Source organism: Rhodnius prolixus, unplaced genomic scaffold (assembly GCF_049639745.1).
Source record: "Rhodnius prolixus isolate KJV_2025 unplaced genomic scaffold, Rpr scaffold_9, whole genome shotgun sequence".
NCBI lineage: Eukaryota > Metazoa > Arthropoda > Insecta > Hemiptera > Reduviidae > Rhodnius > Rhodnius prolixus.
This window is the reverse complement of record NW_027411604.1, coordinates 16794730-16821606: the sequence shown is the minus strand read 5'-3', so window position 1 is coordinate 16821606 and position 26877 is coordinate 16794730. Positions and strand designations below refer to the sequence as shown.

Below are 26877 nucleotides of genomic sequence, written 5' to 3'. Positions count from 1 at the left end.
CGAATTATAAAGAAAAACAAGTGATGGTACTTCTTTCTATATTTGGACAAAAATGGTAAATTAATTGTCCCCAAGAAAGTTAATGGGTGAGTGAACAGGAAGACATGTTTAAAGATAAGGGTTTATATCAATACAATTGTGAAATAGAAAGTATGAAAAAGCCTTGACCCAAATGAGGAAAATAAATTAACATTTACCAAATTATAAATAGTTATGATAATGAGAAGAAGCATCTAAATATGAACTTGTACGTGAAAAAATTATTATTATTTTTTAAATATGTAAAGCTAGTTATTACTAATTACTGGAGGTTATTACCTCCAGGAGAATGAGCAGTTTCTGTATACATGGGACCATGTCCGCCGGTGCCTGAGCCTCTAGGAAGAGTTAGCTCTTTTTCAAGATCTGCAACCCGTTGTCGCAATGTGAGTACTTCTTCTTCTAATCTACTCGACTCTTCAATTGTAGCTGCAAATAAAAATCTTGATAATACTACAAAAAATTTTAGAAGTTCATAAATTTTTTGATAAGTTGTCTTTTATAATAAAATTGAAAACAATTCTAGTAGAAAATTAAAAGAAATGTCCAAGGGAGCTATTTAAATAAAAATCATTCATTACAAGAGGGAGCTGGAAAGCTGATGAGAGTGAGAGATGGCCGTTGGACAAATCGAATAACTAACTGGTCTTGGGAATTCAAGAAAAGAAAGATCGGTAGACAAAAAATGAGATGGGCGGATGATATTATACGATATGCTGGACTATCATGGACTAGGAAAGCAAAAGATGAAGAATTGTGGAGTTTAATGAGAGAGGCCTATGCTCAGTAGTGGGCCTAGTTTCAAGAATAAATCAATGTTTAGTATTCTTTTTTGAAAAATTATTTTATTTGTTTTATTATAAAATGTATTATTTTGAAACCCCCCAAAAAATACATTATTATTACTATTTACAAGAGTATGTTTATGTTTCATTAATTACAAGAATTTTCTATTGTTGCAATTCAAAAATATTGACAAATTTTGTCCTCTTTAAATTTTTAATAACCATTTAAAAAAGTAGCATTTTTCGAATAATGCATCAAGGAATATATACTTGAGAAGTTTGTAGACCACATTGAACCTCAAGAAAATGGTTTAAAAAGGCATCAAGTAGTTTTAATTTACTAGCAGTTTAGATTTTTTCAACCTTTAATAGTGGAAATAATGCAATGTAGAATTCAAAAACTAAATTCACACCTAAACTGAAACTTTTCTGTACAAAAATCTCTTAAACATAAAATTAATTAGAAAAGTGTTTAAACAGAAGTAGCTAAACAAACATTTACATTTGTTTGACATCCTGCTCTAAGATATTCTCTTCATAGGATATCTGTACCTGGTGATGGTTAGTAATGTTTGAAATGAGGGAACATTCTCCGTTTTGACTGGCATTAGAGTCCGAGATAGCTTCAGCCTCCATTAATAGTCTTAGATTCGGACGCGACTTCAATTAAAATAATAACAAATAAATCACGGTAAAGAGAGAGATCATCAGCACAGTAGTAACCCACTGGGACCAGCAGGCTTTCCTTAGATTTCCTCTATTTAGGAAACTATTTCAGGTCACTTGACTGTTGCAGAAAGTTATGTCTAAAACGAGAAAACACTGTCGGGAGGATGGCTAAGGTGTGTTTAGGAAAACTGGTTCCACCAAAATAACATAAAATAGGGAAATTGCATTTTCCAATGATGGAATGCAATTTCAAAACAGAAACTAGCAGAATTGTAAAACATTTCCACTAATTAAAACTGTCCGGTAGGACAGTTGTATAAGGGTTGATCGTCAAAAAGTGCACGAAAAAGCGTAACGTTGAAAAACACCCAACTTTGACAATTTTTTTCTCTTTTTCTATAAAAGATAAAATTCCCAAATTTTCTTTAAAATATAGAGCAAACCCTCCTTTATAACTGAAATTTTTTTGCAACCACCCAGACCTAATAGATTTCGAGAAAAAAGTTGCCGAAAATGAGCAAAAACGGCATTTTCAGAAATTGTTGTTGTTCTTGTTCTTCTTCTTGTTGTTGTTGTTGTTGTTACCTTTTTTGTAAACTACGTAGCGCCTAAACGCGTGAACCGATTTTCATGAATGAGGTGTCATTCGATTCGGAATTTTATGTAGATGTGCCTTTTGGGGGTCTCGACGCTGTACACCGAATGGGAGAGGAGTTAGCTCCCTTTATGTAAGGCCCCCTTCAAAATTATTATTACTAATTACTCTGTAAATCTTAGCCCGATTTTGATAAAATTTGGTAGGATGATGGGGTTAGGGCTCCCCTATGTAACATTAAAGCGACGATCTGCTCTTACACTAGTTAAGGGGAAGTATAGCAATCGTTTCAAATTATCGACACGTGAACTGATTTTCATGAATGAAGTGTCATTCGAATCGAAATTTTGTACAGATATGCACTTTAAAAGTCTCGTCGCTATGCCTCATATGGAGGGGAGTTTGCCCCACCCAAGTAAGGCCGTTTCTAAAACTATTATTACCAATATTTCTATAACGCTTTGTCCGATTTTGATAAAATTTAGCACGAAGAAGTGATTAAAGCTCCTCTACATGGCTGTGAAGTGCCATCATGCTCTTACACCTACTAAGAGGAAGTACTGCAATCGTTAAAATTATCAATGGGTGAACCTATTTACATTAATGAATTGTCGTTCGATTCAAAATCTTTGCCTCTTTGCCTTTTAGGGAGAAGTACTGTAATCGCCCGTTTATTTTTCTTACTCCTCTTAAAAGGAAGGTCTGAAATCGCAGTTTAAATTTGCTTTTTACGTACAAATACCTTCCTATTTTATATAAAAAGGCTTTCTCAAAAAAATTGTTGTTGAGGATGGTTTGGGGACCGCAACTATAATCATTCTTTAAAAAGATCTCTCCAGTGGTAGTTACGGTTCCTACTTAACACCTTATCAGGTTATAATGATAGAATTGCTTATTCCAAATTTAAAAAAAACAGTAAAGCAGATATGTAACTTAGCAAAATAGACAAAAATGAAAATCTATCCAAAAGGTACAAAAATCTCCTTAACAAAAACTTACAGTTTAAAAAGTTAAGTATAAGGGTTGATTAAACGCCAAAAGGTACACAAATCAGCATGTACCCAACATTTCATTCAAGCTTAGTTGATATAATTTAAGTAATTTTGCTGCATTAACTTTTCCTTCACATTTTTTAGAATTTATTAGATGTCACAGACCCTTATGCTGGCCATTTTCATCTACAAAATATTTGTTCAAGTAGCACTGTAGATTGACTTTAATATCTATTAATCTATAATAATCAAACTATTAATTACAGGTTAAAAAGAAAACGTTATAAAAAATAAAAAAAATTACGAGGCTACAAAATTTAAAAACTTTTTTAAAAAAATGCTTACACCAACATACATCAATGATTTCGATTATTTTATTTTTAATAAAAATCGTCGGTTTAAGTTCATTCTTCGATTAAAGTAATTGTTATTTTATGTAGTAGTCAAACGTTTATAATAATAGGTAATAATTATCTGGCTCTATCGCAAATAATATAGTTTTCTTCAATCACACTCTCAATGTAGCTGTTCTTCTCACAATGTTATATATATGTTATGTAATATAAAATAAATAAGTATTGCATACTTTTAGGACAGCTAATTATTCCAGTATTTTACTATAAGTAAAATTAAATTACAATTGAGAAATGAATAATTGTTGTTGAATAATCTACTTGTTATTAACTGTGTGTTATTTGTGCTCACGAATATTTCGGTAAGACGAATTCAAGTCTGAAATATTGTTTTAAATCCTCCGTGATTCAAATTTAAACAGTAGCCGACTCTAACTTTGTCTTTTTCTACTTTAACATGCATGTATAAGATGTGACAACTTCAGAATAAAGGGCATATTAAAGATAAATCAGAAGAATAATTTGGAATAGAGTTAAAATAAAGTACCTATTTAAAAACGAAGATATAATATACAGTTTATCATAATTATAACCAAATAATATTATGAACAAACTGGCCAGCATAAGGGTCTGTGACATCTAATAAATTCTAAAAAATGTGAAGGAAAAGTTAATGCAGCAAAATTACTTAAATTATATCAACTAAGCTTGAATGAAATGTTGGGTACATGCTGATTTGTGTACCTTTTGGCGTTTAATCAACCCTTATACTTAACTTTTTAAACTGTAAGTTTTTGTTAAGGAGATAGTATGTAATAAATAACTAGTTTCCTTCAGTTTTCTGAAACAAAATATTTCATTCAACCTCACCGTTCAATGAATGCACTTCTTTTTCCTTTATTAGTTTCCGGACTTGCTCCTGGCATGTCTACGTCCAAGAACGAACAGTACCTCAGCTTAAGTTCTTACGGATGAGCTCGGTGGTTTTTTCGGCAATTTAAATGCCGAATGGGTGGTCCAGTCAGGGAATCAATAGTAGGATGATTTTGTGTCTACCTGTCATGATCATCTCTTAGACTTACTGGACATTGTGGATTAAGGCACCTTAACTTAAATTCATACAACACGTGAAGAATTTCTTGGTGCAGCAATGTTGTTGTTGTGAACAGGTTAACAGTTAAAGAGGTTACATTGTTTTTTCTTATGATTACTGTCGTGATAGTTGAGGCAGTTGTAAATCTTAGGTGGCTCAAGTTAAAGGTTTGATTTTTTATTTACACTGTGCTTAGAATACCGTGGACATAATCTAATATTAGTGTTCAAGCCCGAAGAAGGATGTTACCATAAATAGGGTAAAAAATTCTCTCCTCAGGCATAGTCTATTCTTGATTGTTCGAAGTCCTTAACTTCCAGTTTTAACTTTGAAGAAAATATTAATTTAAACCCTTTCAAGTATTCAGTCTGTATTTCTAAGCTATTATCCATAATTTTAATAAGTTCAATATCCAAATATCCGTCATGTATTTATCAACGGTTTTAAAGTGCCTAAATGCATTACTAGTTTTAAGAATTTTATTAAATACACTTAAAAAAAATAGTGAGATGAGGAAATTTGAAAAACAAAATTCTTTTAAGTAATAACAATTTTCTTAAAAATCAGGATTTATATGAGAGGAATCGAATTAGATGACTGATTTGAATAGTTAAAAACAACAAATTGATTCAGCCAAAAACAACAGATTTTCATCAAATTTAGCTATTTTTTTTTCGAGTTAAACCGCCTTTCATTCACAAACTTGATAAAATAAGCATTTTCCAAAATTAATTACAAAACTTTCAGCACCATTGAGATCTTTTATGGCTATTATTATTATTTTTAAATTAATTAATTTTCTGAAGAGTGCAACAATTTTCGATTGTAATAAAATTGTACCTACCTTAATTTTTGTTAAAAAGATAGATTATTGCAAAATCTATTCAATAATAACTATAAAAAAAAACAAAAGTTTAAATAATAATGACATCAAACATTTACAAAAATTGTGCCTACAAAAACAAATTACCGAATTTAATTAAAAATGTTACTGATTACGAGGGGTTATCGTCATAATGAATTAGTAATAAAATAATTAAAAAAAAAAATGATAAATTTAAGAAAGAAAAGTAATTTAAACAAAAAATAGTTAATCACCTTGAGGGGAGAAAGATTACAATCAGCATACTATAACTTATTTTGAAAACTGAAGTATAGAGAATGAAGGAAAGCATTAAAAGGTAGTAGTATATAATGAAATTATCGATCAGTATTATATGATAACATTTCCCCACAGTATAAACATTCTAAACAGAATAATAACCAGATAAAAATATAACTAAATTAAAAAAGAATATTTTACTGTATTCACCAAAATATGTAAAATCAAGTTTAACAGGCAAATATTCCAGTTTTAGACTTTACTTTTAAATTATACCGAAAATTAAAAACATTTTGAAGTTAAATCCTCGTTCTGGGTTCAAGAACGAATAATGCAAGAAACAATAAATTTAATAAGAAACTTATTACATTATCCTTAACAAAAACTTACAGTTTAAAAAGTTAAGTATAAGGGTTGATTAAACGCCAAAAGGTACACAAATCAGCAAGTACCCAACATTTCATTAATACTTCATTGATATTATTTAAGTAATTTTACCGCATTAATTTTCATTAATATTTTTTAAGAATTTATTAGATGTCACATACCCTTATGCTGGCCATTTTCATCTACAAAATATTTGTTCAAGTAGCACACCATTTAACTTAGATTGACTGTAATATCTATTTATCTATAATAATCAAACTATTAATTACAGGTGAAAAAGAAAACGTTATAAAAAATAAAAAAATATGAGGCTAAAAAATTCATAAACTTTTTTAAAAATTGCTCACACCAACATACATCAATGATTTTATTTATTTATTTTTATTTTTAAATAAAAATCGTCGGTTTAAGTTCATTCTTCGATTAAAGTAATTGTTATTTTATGAAGTAGTCAAACGTTTATAATAATAGGTAATAATTATCTGGCTTTATCGTAAATAATATAGTTTTCTTCAATTACATTCTCCATCTAGGTGTTCTTCCCACAATGTTGTGTATATGTAATATAAAATAAATAAGATATGCATATTTTTAGGACAGCTAATTATTCCAGTATTTTACTATAAGTAAAATTAGGGGACCTAATTAAATTACAATTGAGAAATGAATAAATAATGTTGAATAATCTACTTGTTATTAACTGTGTGTTATTTGTGCTCACGAATATTTCGGTAAGACGAATTCAAGACTGAAATATTGTTTTAAATCTTCCGTGATTCAAATTTAAACAGTAGCCGACTCTAAATTTGTCTTTTTCTAATTTAACATGCATGTATATGTGACAACTTCAGAATAAAGGGCACATTAAAGAGAAATCAGAAGAATAATTTGGAATAGAGTTAAAAGAAAGTACCTATTTATACGAAGATATAATATACATTTTATCACAATTATAACTATTATGAATGAACTGGCCAGCATAAGGGTCTGTGACATCTAATAAATTCTTAAAAAATATTAATGAAAATTAATGCGGTAAAATTACTTAAATAATATCAATGAAGTATTAATGAAATGTTGGGTACTTGCTGATTTGTGTACCTTTTGGCGTTTAATCAACCCTTATACTTAACTTTTTAAACTGTAAGTTTTTGTTAAGGAGATTTTTGTACCTTTTGGATAGATTTTCCTTTTTGTCTATTAGCAAAGTTACGTCTGCTTTACAGATTTTTTAAAATTTGGAATAAGCTATTCTATCATTATAACCTGATAAGGTGTTAAATCGGAACCGTAACTACCACTGGAGAGATCTTTTTAAAGAATGGTTATAGTTGCGGTCCCCAAACCATCCTCAATAACCATTTTTTCGAGAAAGCGTTTTGAATAAAATAGGAAGGTATTTGTACGTAAATAGCTAATTAAACTGCGATTTCAGTACTTCCTTTTAAGAGGAGCAAGAAAAATAAACTGCGATTACAGTACTTCTCCCTAAAAGGCAAAGATTTTGAATCGAACGACAATTCATTGATGTAAATCGGTTCACTCATTGATAATTTTAACGATTGCAGTACTTCCTCTTAGTAGGTGTAAGAGCATGATGGCACTTCACAGCCACGTAGAGGAGCTTTAATCACTTCTTCGTGCTAAATTTTATCAAAATCGGACTAAGCTTTGTAGAAATATTGGTAATAATAGTTTTAGAAAGGGCCTTATTTGGGTGGGGCGAACTCCCCTCCTTATGAGGCATAGCGTCGAGACTTTTAAAGTACAAATCTGTACAAAATTTCGATTCGAATGACACTTCATTCATGAAAATCGGTTCACGTGTCGATAATTTGAAACGATTGCTATACTTCCCCTTAACAAGTGTAAGAGCAGATCGTCGCTTTATTGTTAGGTAGGGGAGCCCTAACCCTATCATCCTACCAAATTTTATCAAAATCGGGCCAAGATTTACAGAGTAATTAGTAATAATAATTTTGGAGGGGGCCTTACATAAAGGGGGCTAACTTCCCTCCCATTCGATGTACAGGGCCGAGACCCCCAAAAGGCACATCTACATAAAATTCCGAATCGAATGACACCTCATTCCTGAAAATCGGTTCACGCGTTTAGGCGCTACGTTGTTTACAAAAAAGGTAACAAGAACAAGAAGAACAAGAAGAACAAGAACAAGAACATTTTTTGAAAAAGTCGTTTTTGCTCATTTTTAGCAACTTTTTTCTCGAAACCTATTAGATCTGGGTGGTTGCAAAAAAATTACAGTTATAAAGGATGGTTTGGAGTAAGATTTAAAGAAAATTTGGGAATTTTATCTTTTATAGAAAAATAGAAAAAAATTGTCAAAGTTGGGTGTTTTTCAACGTTACACTTTTTCGTGCAGTTTTTGATGGTCAACCCTTATACAACTGTCCTACCGGACAGTTTTAATTATTAAACTTGAAACTTAACCTAGAGATTATAGAAATGTAGCTATCCATATTGCTAGTTTTATTGTACAAACTTTGTAATCAAGATCGACAATGCTGAGTGGGCGATTGATTGTTTTGCCTAGAAAATCTAGTTATAACTAATTTGGAAAGCCTTATATTACTTCAATCACAAAACTCCAAGAGTCTTAGATCATTATTCAGTATTTAGTAATACTCGATGTAAAGGAACCACTTTAAAAAACTACTAAAAATAAAAATTATAGTTCAAGTTACCTTGATGGATTATTTTATGTATTTTTCAAGCGCTGTTTATCAAAATACATTGTGAACTGTACAACTATCAGTGACAAGGTGGGCATAATTTATATTCAAGGTAAAATAAAAATGTCAATTTTATCGATATGGACCCTTTTTACATATTTAACAAAGAATTAAAAAATAAAAATAAAAAAAATTAAGGTGGAAAATGTCTCTTTTTTTCTGCGATTTCTCTAACTTTTAAATAGACAAATTTTCTTCAAATATTAAAGAAATTTAATTGTTATTAAAAGTCCTTCGGCATATCGTCAACGCTCCTTATTATGTATCCAATTTAACCCTCCACACAGACCTCAATATCCCTTTTGTCAATGACCTAATCCAGTCTCGCTTCCTTAATTTCCATAATAGCTTAACCATACATCCTAATCCCACCGTACAAGCCTTATCCACAGCAACCCATCCCGACAGTCCTCCACGACGCCTGAAACGACGTTGGCCCCGTGACCTTTTACCTATTTCCTAAACTTCCTTCCAACCCCTAGAGAGTTCCAGCATTGGCTGGCCCCTCTCAGCATGCCTTCCCGATTGTGGCGCTGGATTCTCGGATGCAGCGTACAATCTGTGCCTAACAAAATTATGATCTCATTTACTGGATGTATATGTATACAAGTTGTAAATAAATAAATAAATAAATAAATAAAAAGTTATTAAATTAATTTAATTATTAGTTGAAAAATATTAAATAGATGGTAAGTAATGAGGAAAAATTCATAGTATTACTTATTTCCCAGAGCCATTTTACACTACGATAGCGTGTTCTCTAACATCTGGATCTGGGACCTGCTAAAAGCCCAAGGAGCTTTCCTAGCTTGACGATCGTTAGTATGGAAGTCTCTACCTTCTCCGGTGTTCTTTTAGGATCCTGAACATTCATCGGCAAGCCAAACTCCGGCAGACAGAGGTCAAACTCAGATCCCACTTAAGGTGAGATTATGCCAAGTCCCCAGTTGGAAGCATAGAATAGCGGAACCCACGACGATGGCAATATTGACCCGATTATTAGTGGTTCTTAAATAAAATGTCAACACCAACATTCGTATCATACTGAAGATGGACTAAGGGTGGTAAGAAAGGTAAAAAAAAAATATAATAAAATAAAAGGGCGCCAATAACCACAGATGTTGACGCGCCTTAAATCATTTAACCAAACAAATAAATAAATAATTAATAAAACAAAATTTTTACACTACAATATGGCATAATTATAATAACTTATGAATATATTTTCATTATAATAAATTTATATTAAAGTCAATTAATATTAGTAAAAATATTAAGTTGGATGACTACCTAAAGAATCGTAAGAGACAGACTTGTGAAGTTTTTCATTTCGTTTACGTAGAATTTCAAAGTAATAGTCTCTATTTTTGATTTTTTATTATTACTTGGGAAATATTAACTTATAATTTTAAAAAAATATAAAAATATTTGAATAATTAAACAGCAGTTTAAATAGAATTAAATATAGCTGTGCAATGACTCAAAAGAAAAGTTGCATGTTAACATGAAATAGTAATTATCTCATTAATTATTATAGCTATAGCGAAATTGATCCACGTGCATTTAACTACTACAACGACTTCATGCACTTTGCTCTAAGAACTTCCATTCGTTTTAGAACAGAAACGGAAAATTATAAATTATTTACAGTTATTTAATATTTTACTTCAGTAACAAATTTATTTTGGTCACTGATACTAAAACATTGAATAATGAGAAATAAAAGTTATGTAAATGTTCAGTTCATTCAAATTTTGAATACATTCTTCTTCGGTACTCGATTGTCTTAGGCTATTTACGCCGCTTACTTAATAGATGACTATCTTAAATAATATTATGATAATACCTGTGACTAACTGCTGTAAGCTGGTTAATTCATCTTCAGATTTAATTCTCTCAGCTTGATTAGCTTCTAGATCTAAACCAGTGACCGTTAGTTGTGATCTAGCATCATCTAACTCTAAACGAAGACGTTTTATCTCTTCTTGAAGTTTCAAGTGTTCCTCTAAAAATATAATAAAATTATAACAAAATTATCAAAATGAAAGTTGCAAACAATTTTATCATAATTTAAATCTTTCTCAATAGGGTAATCAGAATTATTTTAAAGCTACACTTTCTGATTTCTGTTATTATATAAAATCAAGGTCAAGTATCATTGCAGATAAATACAGAAGATCATACACTGGTGCGACCGCATAAATCAGAGAGTCACTGATATTCTATTTTCGATAGAACCACAAAACAATACTGGCAATCACTAAATTGTAAAATAAATTATACTTTTATAATTGATGCTAACTTTATAAGTGGTGTAAAAATGAAGTATTGCCTATTAACTCAAACTATCGACGGAGACGGATAGGAAAAACTGTTTTACAATAAACTCTTCTCATATTAACACACTATAATAAATTTGAAAGCAAAAATCGGGAAACGAAACCTATTTTTGTAGTATATCTCAGCTTTGTGGTCCCTAAGGGTTTTGTGAAGTTTAGGTTATTTTTCAAGTCAGTAAATGGCATTTTCGTGAATAATGCCATGTCAACGCTGCATATTCATTCTGCGACATCGAGATTATTCTATTTTAAACTTGGAAGGTATTTAAGGCGAAAAGCAGTGAACGGAAAAAAGCTTAGTATAGATTTTGGAATGTCCTCAGAATGTCTTAAAAATATATATAAATAATTGAAGAGGCTCAGTCATGTGAGTGTCCAAACTAGAAGAAGAAACAGGTATTAATTTTCTGGTGCCCCAAAAAATAAATTTAGCAGTTATAAATACAGGCTTAAACATATAAACATAATAAGCTTGTATTTATAACTAAATTAAGAATAATGTTTTTATCAACTCTTAGGCGGCAGCGTTAGAATAAACAAATATATATATCGCGTCAACTTAAAATAAACATCCTATGTAAAACACAGGCAGAAATTACTCATGATGACGTAAAATAATATAATAAACAATGAAAATCAATATTCATTAACATTCAAATACAACCTCTTTCAACAAATTAAAATATTTAATAGCTGGGCGATGATAGAAAATTTGTATATAAATTTACATTCAAGTCTTCAGACATTTTGAATGAATAAGCTTCAATTTTGTAAAGAATTCCTAATTGAGGTGAAATTATATTAGTAGTTAATTTTTTTTGCTAGCGCATAAATTTAAATATCAATATAGACTACAGTAAATCGATGTTAGTTTTTCAAAATACCTAATAATATGTGTTCAAAATATGAATAAAAGTGTTTATTTTGCACAAAATTAAGCCTAACTCAGAAAAACAAACCAAAAAGTTCTAAAATTCATTTTTTCCTATTAAAATAGTTTTTATCTTCTCTTTCTACTAGAATAAGAGGGAATATTACATTTAGTGTCAAATTTATGATGCTGAATTTTTAATGTAATTTTTTGTTAAAAATGAAAGTTTTAGCCGGGATTGGTAGACCGCAGTTTTCTACCTTATTGACCATTTTCTTTATCACTAATTAATTTCTCATCATTTTTTAAGTTATTCCTTTTTATTTTTAATATTAAAATTATAGGGCACCCATCCATTATTGTCAGTTCCATGAATAAGTTCTGACAGCAGCATTTATGTTTAGCAAAACCAATAATTGTTTTTTCTTAATCTTATAATTTATTTTATTAAATCCAAATTTTACTATCAATGTTCTTAATCTGTATAACAAAAAAGAGAAGAAACTATAAAGAAAATTGGCAAATCGAAAGTATGATTTTTGAGAATGAATACATTCGTAAGTATAACCGTTAACTGAATTACTTGATATAATGAACCTTTTTAAGATAAGCTTACAAAAACTGATATTATAATCCTATCTGCTCTTAAAACTAACTCGATCAATTCGCATTACCAACAGCTGTGATAATTATAAGGACCATTTAATCTTTACCTTAAATAGTAGTTTGAAACAAATTTCTAAATTAAAATATAAATAATAATAAAAATGCTTAAAAGAGAAAGTTGTGTTTAATTGAATACAACTGTTAACAGTTTTTATTTATTTATTTCACATTAATATAAAACGATGAAGAAAGAAAATCTGACATTGGTTACGGTCTCGATTAAAGTAGGGCAATGGCGTAATACCTTCACATTATTCAGTAACGTTAAAATCTAGCAGAAAAGAGAAAACTGGATTTAGGTACAAATAAAAAGAAATTTCTATGGTTAATTTTAAATAAAAATACTAGTTTTTTACTTTTTGTTGTTATATTGATGGATTTTGGAATTTATTTTATTGGCTTTAATAACCTTTAATTAATCGCATAGGTGTGAAAACATGCAATAAGCTAAAATATATCTGTAGTAAGTTGCTTAAGATTCAGTTTTTCAGAGAACTTCCAAAAAATAAAAATTTTCCACAAAAAAATTGCGTAAAGACTGTTTTCTAATAAAGTGAGTAAATAATACATACTAGAAATTTTAACAAAATCTTAAGACAAACTAAAAAAAAAACAATAAATTGAAAAATCGCGTCGATCAAGTCTTTAAATCGATTGGTATCACATACATCGTTAAACAAAGTTTGATATATCGTATTCTCTCTCACTGACCCAACATATACTAAAAAAGAAATACTTTTCACAGTGAAGAAACTCGGAAATCACTGATTTATCAATCAAAAATTTACATCTGAAGATCGCAGGGATTCTCCTTTAAAATCTTCAATAAATGTTTTAGATATAGGTATTGGACATTTTCTAACGACCGTGGATAGGTAATAATTAAGATTACATATTATTAATGACACCATTTTTTTTTTTGGCAACTCTTTTGTTAGATCTTAAATTACTGAATGAATATCTAATTCCATCGGATTTTCAAATATTCTCATGGCTAGACGATACAATACTAGTAATACTTTATTAGTAATATTCTTTTATTTGTAGAAATTATAGTTTTTTCCCTTCTAAGTATCAATAATATATAGATATATCTCGAATGACACAAATAAAGAAGAGAAATAAAGTAAACAATTTCTTTACTTTTTGTAAAATAAGGACAATTACTAAAAATGAACTGTATTTTAAAATTCAGACTTTACAAAATGTAAAAGTTAAGTAAGAGAACTTAGTGAAGGTGTTAAACCCATATTTTATTATTAAAATAGTGAGATTGGTAAAGCGCTTCTATTTTCGGCAAAGTGAAAATAATGAAAACAAATTAAAGTAATATTGCGTTTATACATTCCCCAAAAAGCTAATAAAACTAACTTCTGGAAAGTTGCAGAGATTATAAAAGTGATTTTGTAAAAAAAAAAATTTAATGTCGGATGCAATGATGTTAAGTAATCTCAAAAATAATATTTTCAAGTGTTACGTGATTTTCTTTATTTTATAAGTTTTAAAAGATACGAACAAACGTTCAGCTCTGAAGAGACCCATTTATCATAACTGCTTAATTTTAAATAATAAATAAATTTATAAAAGGGATTAGCTCAGTGGTCAGCACATTGGAATCACAATAATTGGGTACGTTAAGCCCCGCCTGAAAAAAAGGCGATTACTTTACTGGATTCACAAGCGGAAATCCAGCAGCTGGTCCTTAGACTTTCTCTTTCTAAGGAATTCTTATAACTCAGTGCCCGGTAATAGACGATGTTATCTGCACGAGAGAACACTTTCGGAGGCCGGTAGTGCACTGAAAAAGACTACAGGCGCCAATGATCTCAGATTGACGCGCCTTAAAATAAATAAAATTAATAAAGAAATATATTCTTTAAGATGATAGATTATGAAATGGAAATTCATCAAAAGTAAAAAAATGTAAATAGGCAAGGTTTGGCCGCAATATGTGTTGTGCAAAAGCCGAAAAAGTGAAAAAGAATAATTGACATAAACAAAAAATACTAACTTTTCATAATTAATTTGCATTAAAACAAATAATAAAGTCACAAACTCCGAGATTTGATCTGAAAAAAGTTTGTTTAAAATACAAAACAATAAAGGTGATAGGAAAGCATAATAAGAAAGCTGAGGGGTTAAATAAATAAATATTTCTTTTAATAAAAAGAAATCGAAAGGATAATAAATCATTACCGTACGAATTTTGATTTAAAATACCAGTGCCTTTAAGTGTTACCTTCCATTAAAAAAATATCAAGTTTTTAAAGAAAATGATACTTAGTCATGCACACTTATTTGTAAATATTGATTTTTCATGGAATTTTGTTACAGTAGAAACAAGCATGCAAGAACAAACTGGCTAAGCCAAATTAAGAGGGTGAGGTATTGGCATGTGTTTGATTGGATTCCCGAAGGGGTAAGAAGTAAAGGATAACCGAGGCGAAATAGAATGATGAAGAAGGAGGCGACGCCAGGACATACTCCTAGATGCGGAGATTGCCAAGATGGGAGAGAAGAAAAGTGGCACTTAGCCCTAGGAAAAAGGCAGATTAAAAAAAAGAAGATAAATCTAATAATATCTATATATAAATTATCTTGTAGCTGTCTATTTAATAAAAATATAAAAATATACTTAAGACTCGCGCCCTTCTCTTTAATACACTTCTTCGAACATCTATCTCATGGTTTCGATATTAAGAGACTTCTCATTTCGTTTTACTATCCTTTAATAGAAGCGCATAAGAGATTTTTTCCTAAAGTTTGCGTATTCACGTTTTAGTTCATGCGATTTTTGTTATTTAATTTTTTTTTTACTTTACCCTAGTTAAGTAACTGCTGCTAATGGGCGGAGATTTTATATGTCTGTGTTTACAAAAGAAACATCTCTCTGTACTGCTTATATAATGCAGTTACTAAATACCAATGAGCTAAAAAATAATCAAGCCCGTTATAAAACTTTGGCTCAAAAGTATATAATATAAATGTTGCAACAAAAATGTGTAGTATTGGGTAATAATGAAACAGTACCTGCAGCACATATTTAAATAGTCACCACTTTTTCCATTAATAAATAGAATTTTTAAATGTAATAGGAATATATTTAAGTACACATACAGAGAAGCGATCATAAATTTAAAAAACTTATAATGATGTATCGGCAAATTTATTGGCTTCTTCAGAGAACAATTAGTTATACGGATTGGCGAGTTTGAACTAGAACATCAACAGTTCTTTATTTAATTTAACAGTATTTAAAACATTAAATATACCAATTTTATCCTAAAGAAGGCCGAGTCATTAAAAGAAATTTGCAGAGTCATTAAAAAGAAAAAATTATTTAAAATTTATGATCGTTCCTTCATATTAACAAAAAAAAATCAAGTTATTACAACAAAACCATCAATTATAAATATAATTGGGGAAAAATTAAAAAAATCAATTCTAAAAAACCACTTTATGAAAAATCCAAAAGTAATCAATTGTTATATTTTTGGTATACTTTTGACAAGCAATCTAAATTCTATATTGCATCTATCACTTGAAAAAGTATAACAAGCTCAGCAACCGTTCATAATAAACGGATTAAACTTTATTAATTTGTTGACGGGACGTATTTAGTAACTAACAAGCGCGATTTAATTTCAATTATAAATAGCTTGCTGTGCAACTTCCGTTGCATATGCTGTAAGCCTCAAAAGCAGCAAGAAGTACGAATTAAAAATTGATAATGAAAGATTCAATTTAGTAATATAATAAACTCAGCGTAGAGTTTGAATTCATGCAAGCCCTTTCACCAGGTAATAGTGTAGAAGATATGGACCCAACTTTTTCTAATGGATGTCTTCTATTATTTTTTAAGGCCTAACGGAAATGATAAAAGTGTACGTAAATAGGGAAAACATTATTAATCTAACTAAAAAATTTAAATCCATCCCTACCTTCTTTTTGCAGGAACAATTCTTTCATCTTGCCCCTTTGGGCTCCAAATTCCTCTTGACACTTTTGCCTTTCAGATTTCAGTTCCACTATTTCAGCAAGAAGCGCTTCTATTTGATTCTCGACTTTGTCTTGTATATCTAGATTTGATTGGGAAGAAAGCATAAAGCAAATTGCAGCCAAACCACTGAATAACTGAAGTTCACATTCACAAGTAACAATATATACATTGAAAATCATAGCAATATATACAGATAACTCCGAAACTGGATTCAATAAAAAAGTGGTTGCACATAAACAACGTGCAGAAAATTATATAATTGTTAACCAAATGTTTTCTTACCGTCATCAGTGATGGTTTCATTTACAGAATCTTTTTCATTAGCAGTTTCCATACTGAGATTTAGTGATTATAAAAAGGAGCTAAAATAAGAACAGTGATAAAATGTGTGGCGCTTAATTTAAAATGCTATTGAAATAAGTAACATGACATAACGAATAGTTAATCAGATTCCACTTTAAACCATTGCTCATCCAAACAAATATCTTTCGACAGCACATGACTTACTTCGGGACGTCGTTCGTCCCAAACTAATACTCTAATATAAACATCACTATGAATCTCTTTTACTTATAAATCACTACTTAATCAATTAGAAGCAATTTACGACAACAAAAAATATTAGACATTTGGAGACAACAGCTGAAAAAGAATCGATTAAGCCACCGAAACTGATGACCTTGAATAACCGAGCAGTATGGACAAAAGTGTAACCGTTTTTTCCCTTATTTTATTTTAATCTATAAATTATATTTTAAATTAATTTGAACTAGTGTGCAAAAATTTAAAAAATTCTATTAATGGAAAGTGGGAGTGGAAAATGTGCAATACACGTGCATAAAAATTATTCTTTGAACGAAGGGGGGTAGGATTTTGTCTAGCATCTATTTTGAAACACGTTAGGAAACTGATTTTATGGGACCTGGGAAATCTTTCATTTATAGATATGTCTCTAAGGTGGTCCTATATAGGTCTAGTGAGTTGCTATGATGATTAAAACTTGCATGTATTCTTTGCAAAATAATAATGTTTAACTAAGGTTAATAATTTTTGTTCATTTGTAAACAAAATAATCTGTTAAAAATGTTTGGAAAGATTTTATAAAAATTTATTGCAATAAAGTGTATAAATAATTTTTAAAAAATAGAAAAGAATTAATTAATAATATTGTATTTTTTTTCCTTAAGACCTCTTAATTAATGTGAAAAATTAATGATATTGTATTAATATTTGAGTGTGATAAAGAAATTACGAAAAATAGAAAGGAAAACCTAAAAAGAAGGGTCAAAATGGCCGCCAGAGTCTAGAGAGTGGAAGGAATAAAAAAGAAAACCTTTAGAAAAGGGTAAAAATGGCTGTAAGGGCCTTGAGAGTATGTAAGAGCAATATAAAGTTAAAACAGAGCAACGCGAGCGATCTAGTGACAGTTTACTGAACTATTTTGGCCGTTGTCATGGTGATATGACGCGCCGCCATACTGGATTTTTCGCTATATAAGAAAATTCGCCGCTAGGGCGGGGTTGGTGGGGCGAACATTTGCATTTCGACCGCCGAAGCGATAACATCTCTCTCTTCCACCAATTAACACCTGTGTTTAAGTGATTTTTAGGATTTATTTTTTAGGGGAGAGATGTGAGAGTTGCACTCTCAATGGTCTACTGAAGAAAATTTTGCGAATATTTGCTTATCCAAAAGTCGAAGCAACAACATCCTTTCCACCTTTGACACAGAGTTAGGCACTGATTAAAAAAAAGATTAAATTCTAAATTTAATTGATTAATTTTTTTAATTGATTAGATTTATTTTTAATTTTAATCAGAATTTAATCGGCGAATTTAATCGTAATTTTAATCATATGACAATTATTTAATCAATTAAATTTCAGATTTAATCGTTAATCAAACTAATTTAATCAAACTAAAAAAATTATGATTAAATCTGAGAATTAAATTGAACTTTAATTTTAATCACCGAATTAGTTCAATTTCAATCGTTAATCAAACTAATTTAATCATCCACTTTTATGGCTTTTCAACCAATGGTTCGAACCACGTTTTGGCGAGGCCATTTTTCTAAGCGTCTTCAATAAATACTTTTCGCTTAATTTTTGTAGACTTGGACTTATTCACGAGTCTCTAGACAAGTGGTTCTTAACCGGTGATCCGCGAATATGGTCCAGGTGTTCCGCGAAATTTCAATTTTAAATGTATTGAAATTCAGAAACTTAGGAAAGATACGAAAACAAAAAATTGTTCCTTTTTTTTATTTGAATTTAATTTTAAGCTCATGTTAAATACCGAATTTCAAATTATTTAATGTTAGTGTCCGCGAGAAAAATATATACATATAATTGTGTTCCACGTCTATGAAAAGGTTAAGAACCACTGATATAAAGGGTTGAAAATTTTTTGGGTCATGAAATTCTGTAAAATTGTGGCCGTTCTATATCTCCCACTGCGAACCACGTATTCGTATGGAATTTTGTTCTCTTGTACACTTTGTTTTTCTCAATTATAAACTATAGTTATTTTGTGCACAGAACTATAAATGTAGAAGATATAAAGAGTTGAAAATTTCTTGGGTCATGAAATTCTGTAAAATTATGGCCGTTCTATATCTCAAACTGTGAACCACGTATTCGTATGAAATTTTATTCTTTTATACACTTTGTTTTTCTCAATTATAAACTATAGTTATTTTGTACACAGATCTAAAAAGATAGAAGATATAAAGGGTTGCAAATTTTTTGGGTCATGAAATTCTGTAAAATTATGGCCGTTCTATATCTCTCATTGTGAACCACGTATTCGTATGGAATTTTGTTCTCTTGTACACTTTGTTTTTCTCAATTATAAACTATAGTTATTTTGTACACAGATCTCAAAAGATAGAAGATATAAAGAGTTGCCAATTTTGTGGGTCATGAAATTCTGTAAAATTATGGCCGTTCTATATCTCCCATTGTAAACCACGTATTCGTATGGAATTTTGTTCTCATGTACACTTTGTTTTTCTCAATTATAAACTATAGTTATTTTGTGCACAGAACTATAAATGTAGAAGATATAAAGGGTTGCAAATTTTGTGGGTCATGAAATTCTTTAAAATTATGGCCGTTCTATATCTCCCACTGAGAACCACGTATTGATATGGAATTTTGTTCTCTTGTACAATTTGTTTTTCTCAATTATAAACTATAATTATTTTGTACACAGATCTAAAAAGGTGGAAGATATAAAGGGTTGAAAATTTTTTGGGTCATGAAATTCTGTAAAATTATGGCCGTTCTATATCTCCCATTGTGAACCACGTATTCGTATGGAATTTTGTTCTCTTGTACACTTTGTTTTTTTCAATTATAAACTATAGTTATTTTGTACACAGATCTAAAAAAGTAGAAGATATAAAGGGTTGAAAATTTTGTGGGTCATGAAATTCTGTAAAATTATGGCCGTTCTATATCTCACTCTGTGAACCACGTATTGATATGGAATTTTGTTCTCTTGTACACTTTGTTTTTCTCAATTATAAACTATAGTTATTTTATGCACAGATCTAAAAAAGTAGAAGAGATCAAGAATTGAAAATTTTTTGGGTCATGAAATTCTGTAAAAATGTGGCCGTTCTATATCTCCCACTGCGAATCACGTATTGGTATGGAATTTTCTTCTCTTGTACACTTTGTTTTTCTCAATTGTAAACTATAATTATTTTGTGCACAAAACTATAAATGTAGAAGATATAAAGGGTTGAAAATTTTTTGGGTCATAAAATTCTCTATAATTATGGCCGTTCTATATCTCCCACTGTGAACCACGTATTGGTATGGAATTTTGTTCTCTTATATACATTGTTTTTCTCAATTATAAACTATAGTTATTTTGTGCACAGATCTATAAATGTAGAAGATATAAAGGGTTGCAAATTTTTTGGGTCATGAAATTCTGTATAATTATGGCCGTTCTATATCTCCCATTGTGAACCACGTATTCGAATGAAATTTTGTTCTCTTGTACACTTTGTTTTTTTCAATTATAAACTATAGTTATTTTGTACACAGATCTAAAAAACTAGAAGATATAAAGGGTTGAAAATTTTGTGGGTCATGAAATTCTGTAAAATTATGGCCGTTCTATATCTCCAACTGTGAACCACGTATTCGTATGAAATTTTATTCTTTTGTACACTTTGTTTTTCTCAATTATAAACTATAGTTATTTTGTGCACAGATCTATAAATGTAGAAGATATAAAGGGTTGAAAATTTTTCGGGTCATGAAATTCTGTAAAATTGTGGCCGTTCTATATCTCCCACTGTGAACCACGTATTCGTATGGAACTTTCTTCTCTTGTACACTTTGTTTTTCTCAATTATAAACTATAATTATTTTGTACACAGATCTAAAAAGATAGAAGATAAAAAGGGTTGCAAATTTTTTGGGTCATGAAATTCTGTAAAATTATGGCCGTTCTATATCTCCCATTGTGAACCACGTATTCGTATGGAATTTTGTTCTCTTGTACACTTTGTTTTTTTCAATTAGAAACGATAGTTATTTTGTACACAGATCTAAAAAACTAGAAGATATAAAGGGTTGAAAATTTTTTGGGTCATAAAATTCTGTAAAATTGTGGCCGTTCTATATCTCCGACTGCGAATCACGTATTGGTATGGAATTTTGTTCTCTTGTACAGTTTGTTTTTCTCAATTATAAACTATAATTATTTTGTGCGCAGAACTATAAATGTAGAAGATATAAAGGGTTGAAAATTTTTTGGGTCATGAAATTCTGTATAATTATGGCTGTTCTATATCTCCCACTGTGAACCACGTATTGGTATGGAATTTTGTTCTCTTATATACATTGTTTTTCTCAATTATAAACTATATTTATTTTGAGCACAGATCTATAAATGTAGAGGATATAAAGGGTTGAAAATTTTTTGGGTCATGTAATTCTGTAAAATTATGGCCGTTCTATATCTCCCACTGTGAACCACGTATTGATATAGAATTTTGTTCTCTTGTAAACTTTGTTTTCTCAATTATAAACTATAGTTATTTTGTACACAGATCTAAAAAGGTTTGAAAATTTTTCGGGTCATGAAATTCTGTAAAATTGTGGCCGTTCTATATCTCCCACTGTGAACCACGTATTCGTATGGAACTTTCTTCTCTTGTACACTTTGTTTTTCTCAATTATAAACTATAGTTATTTTGTACACAGATCTAAAAAACTAGAAGATATAAAGGGTTGAAAATTTTGTGGGTCATGAAATTCTGTAAAATTATGGCCTTTCTATATCTCCCACTGTGAACCACGTATTGATATGGAATTTTATTCTCTTGTACACTTTGTTTTTCTCAATTATAAACTATAGTTATTTTGTGGACATATCTAAAAAGGTAGAAGATATAAAGGGTTGAAAATTTTGTGGGTCATAAGATTCTGTAAACTTATGGCCGTTCTATATCTCCCCCTGTGAACCACGTATTCGTATGGAATTTTGTTCTCTTGTACACTTTGTTTTTCTCAATTATAAACTATAGTTATTTTGTGCACAGATCTAAAAAAGTAGAAGATATAAAGGGTTGAAAATTTTTTGGGTCATGAAATTCTGTATAATTATGGCCGTTCTATATCTCCCACTGTTAACCACGTATTGGTATGGAATTTTGTTCTCTTATATACATTGTTTTTCTCAATTATAAACTATAGTTATTTTGTGCACAGATCTATAAATGTAGAGGATATAAAGGGTTGAAAATTTTTTGGGTCATGAAATTCTGTATAATTATGGCCGTTTTATATCTCTCACTGTGAACCACGTATTGGTATGGAATTTTGTTCTCTTATACACTTTGTTTTTCTCAATTATAAACTATAGTTATTTTGTGCACAGATCTAAAAAAGTAGAAGATTTAAAGGGTTGAAAATTTTTTGGGTCATGAAATTCTGTAAAATTATGGCCGTTTTATATCTCCAACTGTGAACCACGTATTCGTATGAAATTTTATTCTTTTGTACACTTTGTTTTTCTCAATTATAAACTATAGTTATTTTGTGCACAGATCTATAAATGTAGAAGATATAAAGGGTTGAAAAATTTTTGGGTCATGAAATTCTGTAAAATTGTAGCCGTTCTTTATCTCCCACAGCGAATCACGTATTGTTATGGAATTTTGATCTCTTGTACACTTTGTTTTTCTCAATTATAAACTATAATTATTTTGTGCACAGAACTATAAATGTAGAAGATATAAAGGGTTGAAAATTTTTTGGGTCATGAAATTCTGTATAATTATGGCCGTTCTATATCTCTCACTGTGAACCACGTATTGGTATGGAATTTTGTTCTCTTATACACTTTGTATTTCTCAATTATAAACTATAGTTATTTTGTGCACAGATCTAAAAAAGTAGAAGATATAAAGGGTTGAAAATTTTTTGGGTCATGAAATTCTGTAAAATTATGGCCGTTCTATATCTCCAACTGTGAACCACGTATTCGTATGAAATTTTATTCTTTTATACACTTTGTTTTTCTCAATTATAAACTATAGTTATTTTGTACACAGATCTAAAAAGATAGAAGATATAAAGGGTTGCAAATTTTTTAGGTCATGAAATTCTGTAAAATTATGGCCGTTCTATATCTCTCATTGTGAACCACGTATTCGTATGGAATTTTGTTCTCTTGTACACTTTGTTTTTCTCAATTATAACCTATAGTTATTTTGTACACAGATCTCAAAAGATAGAAGATATAAAGAGTTGCAAATTTTGTGGGTCATGAAATTCTGTAAAATTATGGCCGTTCTATATCTCCCATTGTAAACCACGTATTCGTATGGAATTTTGTTCTCTTGTACACTTTGTTTTTCTCAATTATAAACTATAGTTATTTTGTGCACAGAACTATAAATGTAGAAGATATAAAGGGTTGAAAATTTTTTGGGTCATGAAATTCTGTATAATTATGGCCGTTCTATATCTCCCACTGTTAACCACGTATTGGTATGGAATTTTGTTCTCTTATATACATTGTTTTTCTCAATTATAAACTATAGTTATTTTGTGCACAGATCTATAAATGTAGAGGATATAAAGGGTTGCAAATTTTGTGGGTCATGAAATTCTTTAAAATTATGGCCGTTCTATATCTCCCACGGTGAACCACGTATTGATATGGAATTTTGTTCTCTTGTACACTTTGTTTTTCTCAATTATAAACTATAATTATTTTGTACACAGATCTAAAAAGGTGGAAGATATAAAGGGTTGAAAATTTTTTGGGTCATGAAATTCTGTAAAATTATGGCCGTTCTATATCTCCCATTGTGAACCACGTATTCGTATGGAATTTTGTTCTCTTGTACACTTTGTTTTTTTCAATTATAAACTATAGTTATTTTGTACACAGATCTAAAAAAGTAGAAGATATAAAGGGTTGAAAATTTTGTGGGTCATGAAATTCTGTAAAATTATGGCCGTTCTATATCTCCCACTGTGAACCACGTATTGATATGGAATATTATTCTCTTGTACACTTTGTTTTTCTCAATTATAAACTATAGTTATTTTGTGCACAGATCTAAAAAAATAGAAGATATAAAGGGTTGAAAATTTTTTGGGTCATGAAATTCTGTAAAATTATGGCCGTTTTATATCTCCAACTGTGAACCACGTATTCGTATGAAATTTTATTCTTTTGTACACTTTGTTTTTCTCAATTATAAACTATAGTTATTTTGTGGACATATCTAAAAAAGTAGAAGATATAAAGGGTTGAAAATTTTGTGGGTCATGTAATTCTGTAAAATTATAGCCGTTCTATATCTCCCACTGTGAACCACGTATTGATATGGAATTTTGTTCTCTTGTAAACTTTGTTTTCTCAATTATAAACTATAGTTATTTTGTACACAGATCTAAAAAAGGTTGAAAATTTTTCGGGTCATGAAATTCTGTAAAATTGTGGCCGTTCTATATCTCCCACTGTGAACCACGTATTCGTATGGAACTTTCTTCTCTTGTACACTTTGTTTTTCTCAATTATAAACTATAGTTATTTTGTACACAGATCTAAAAAACTAGAAGATATAAAGGGTTGAAAATTTTGTGGGTCATGAAATTCTGTAAAATTATGGCCGTTCTATATCTCCCACTGTGAACCACGTATTGTTATGGAATTTTATTCTCTTGTACACTTTGTTTTTCTCAATTATAAACTATAGTTATTTTGTGCACAGATCTAAAAAAGTAGAAGATATAAAGGGTTGAAAATTTTTTGGGTCATGAAATTCTGTAAAATTATGGCCGTTTTCTATCTCCAACTGTGAACCACGTATTCGTATGAAATTTTATTCTTTTGTACACTTTGATTTCTCAATTATAAACTATAGTTATTTTGTGCACAGATATAAAAAAGTAGAAGATATAAAGGGTTGAAAATTTTTTGGGTCATAAAATTCTGTAAAATTGTGGCCGTTCTATATCTCCGACTGCGAATCACGTATTGGTATGGAATTTTGTTCTCTTGTACAGTTTGTTTTTCTCAATTATAAACTATAATTATTTTGTGCGCAGAACTATAAATGTAGAAGATATAAAGGGTTGAAAATTTTTTGGGTCATGAAATTCTGTATAATTATGGCTGTTCTATATCTCCCACTGTGAACCACGTATTGGTATGGAATTTTGTTCTCTTATATACATTGTTTTTCTCAATTATAAACTATATTTATTTTGAGCACAGATCTATAAATGTAGAGGATATAAAGGGTTGAAAATTTTTTGGGTTATGAAATTCTGTATAATTATGGCCGTTTTATATCTCTCACTGTGAACCACGTATTGGTATGGAATTTTGTTCTCTTATACACTTTGTTTTTCTTAATTATAAACTATAGTTATTTTGTGCACAGATCTAAAAAAGTAGAAGATTTAAAGGGTTGAAAATTTTTTGGGTCATGAAATTCTGTAAAATTATGGCCGATTTATATCTCCAACTGTGAACCACGTATTCGTATGAAATTTTATTCTTTTGTACACTTTGTTTTTCTCAATTATAAACTATAGTTATTTTGTGGACATATCTAAAAAAGTAGAAGATATAAAGGGTTGAAAATTTTTTGGGTCATGTAATTCTGTAAAATTATGGCCGTTCTATATCTCCCACTGTGAACCACGTATTGATATGGAATTTTGTTCTCTTGTAAACTTTGTTTTCTCAATTATAAACTATAGTTATTTTGTACACAGATCTAAAAAGGTTTGAAAATTTTTCGGGTCATGAAATTCTGTAAAATTGTGGCCGTTCTATATCTCCCACTGTGAACCACGTATTCGTATGGAACTTTCTTCTCTTGTACACTTTGTTTTTCTCAATTATAAACTATAGTTATTTTGTACACAGATCTAAAAAACTAGATGATATATAGGGTTGAAAATTTTGTGGGTCATGAAATTCTGTAAAATTATGGCCTTTCTATATCTCCCACTGTGAACCACGTATTGATATGGAATTTTATTCTCTTGTACACTTTGTTTTTCTCAATTATAAACTATAGTTATTTTGTGAACATATCTAAAAAGGTAGAAGATATAAAGGGTTGAAAATTTTGTGGGTCATAAGATTCTGTAAAATTATGGCCGTTCTGTATCTCCCCCTGTGAACCACGTATTCGTATGGAATTTTGTTCTCTTGTACACTTTGTTTTTCTCAATATAAACTATAGTTATTTTGTGCACAGATCTAAAAAAGTAGAAGATATAAAGGGTTGAAAATTTTTTGGGTCATGAAATTCTGTATAATTATGGCCGTTCTATATCTCCCACTGTTAACCACGTATTGGTATGGAATTTTGTTCTCTTATATACATTGTTTTTCTCAATTATAAACTATAGTTATTTTGTGCACAGATCTATAAATGTAGAGGATATAAAGGGTTGAAAATTTTTTGGGTCATGAAATTCTGTAAAATTATGGCCGTTTTATATCTCCAACTGTGAACCACGTATTCGTATGAAATTTTATTCTTTTGTACACTTTGTTTTTCTCAATTATAAACTATAGTTATTTTGTGGACATATCTAAAAAAGTAGAAGATATAAAGGGTTGAAAATTTTTTGGGTCATGTAATTCTGTAAAATTATGGCCGTTCTATATCTCCCACTGTGAACCACGTATTGATATGGAATTTTGTTCTCTTGTAAACTTTGTTTTCTCA

General features: G+C 29.9%; 1 protein-coding gene across 4 annotated transcripts in view; it reads right to left on the bottom strand.

Moving 5' to 3' along the window:
• LOC141454783 (uncharacterized) overlaps positions 1 to 17307 on the bottom strand; it is a 28530-nt gene extending 11223 nt beyond the window's left edge. For 2 of the 4 annotated variants that reach the window (XM_074129377.1, XM_074129378.1), the window contains exons 1-4: positions 16927 to 17306; positions 16586 to 16723; positions 10615 to 10773; positions 319 to 468 (exon numbers count right to left, since the gene is read on the bottom strand). In XM_074129377.1, the coding sequence (XP_073985478.1) occupies positions 319 to 468; positions 10615 to 10773; positions 16586 to 16723; positions 16927 to 16978 (499 nt within the window). In that variant the 5' untranslated portion in view covers positions 16979 to 17306. Of the gene's footprint in view, positions 1 to 318; positions 469 to 10614; positions 10774 to 16585; positions 16724 to 16926 lie in introns of all 4 variants that reach the window. The other 2 variants (XM_074129379.1, XM_074129380.1) reach the window with 2 other exon arrangements.
• Positions 17308 to 26877: the final 9570 nt, after the last annotated feature.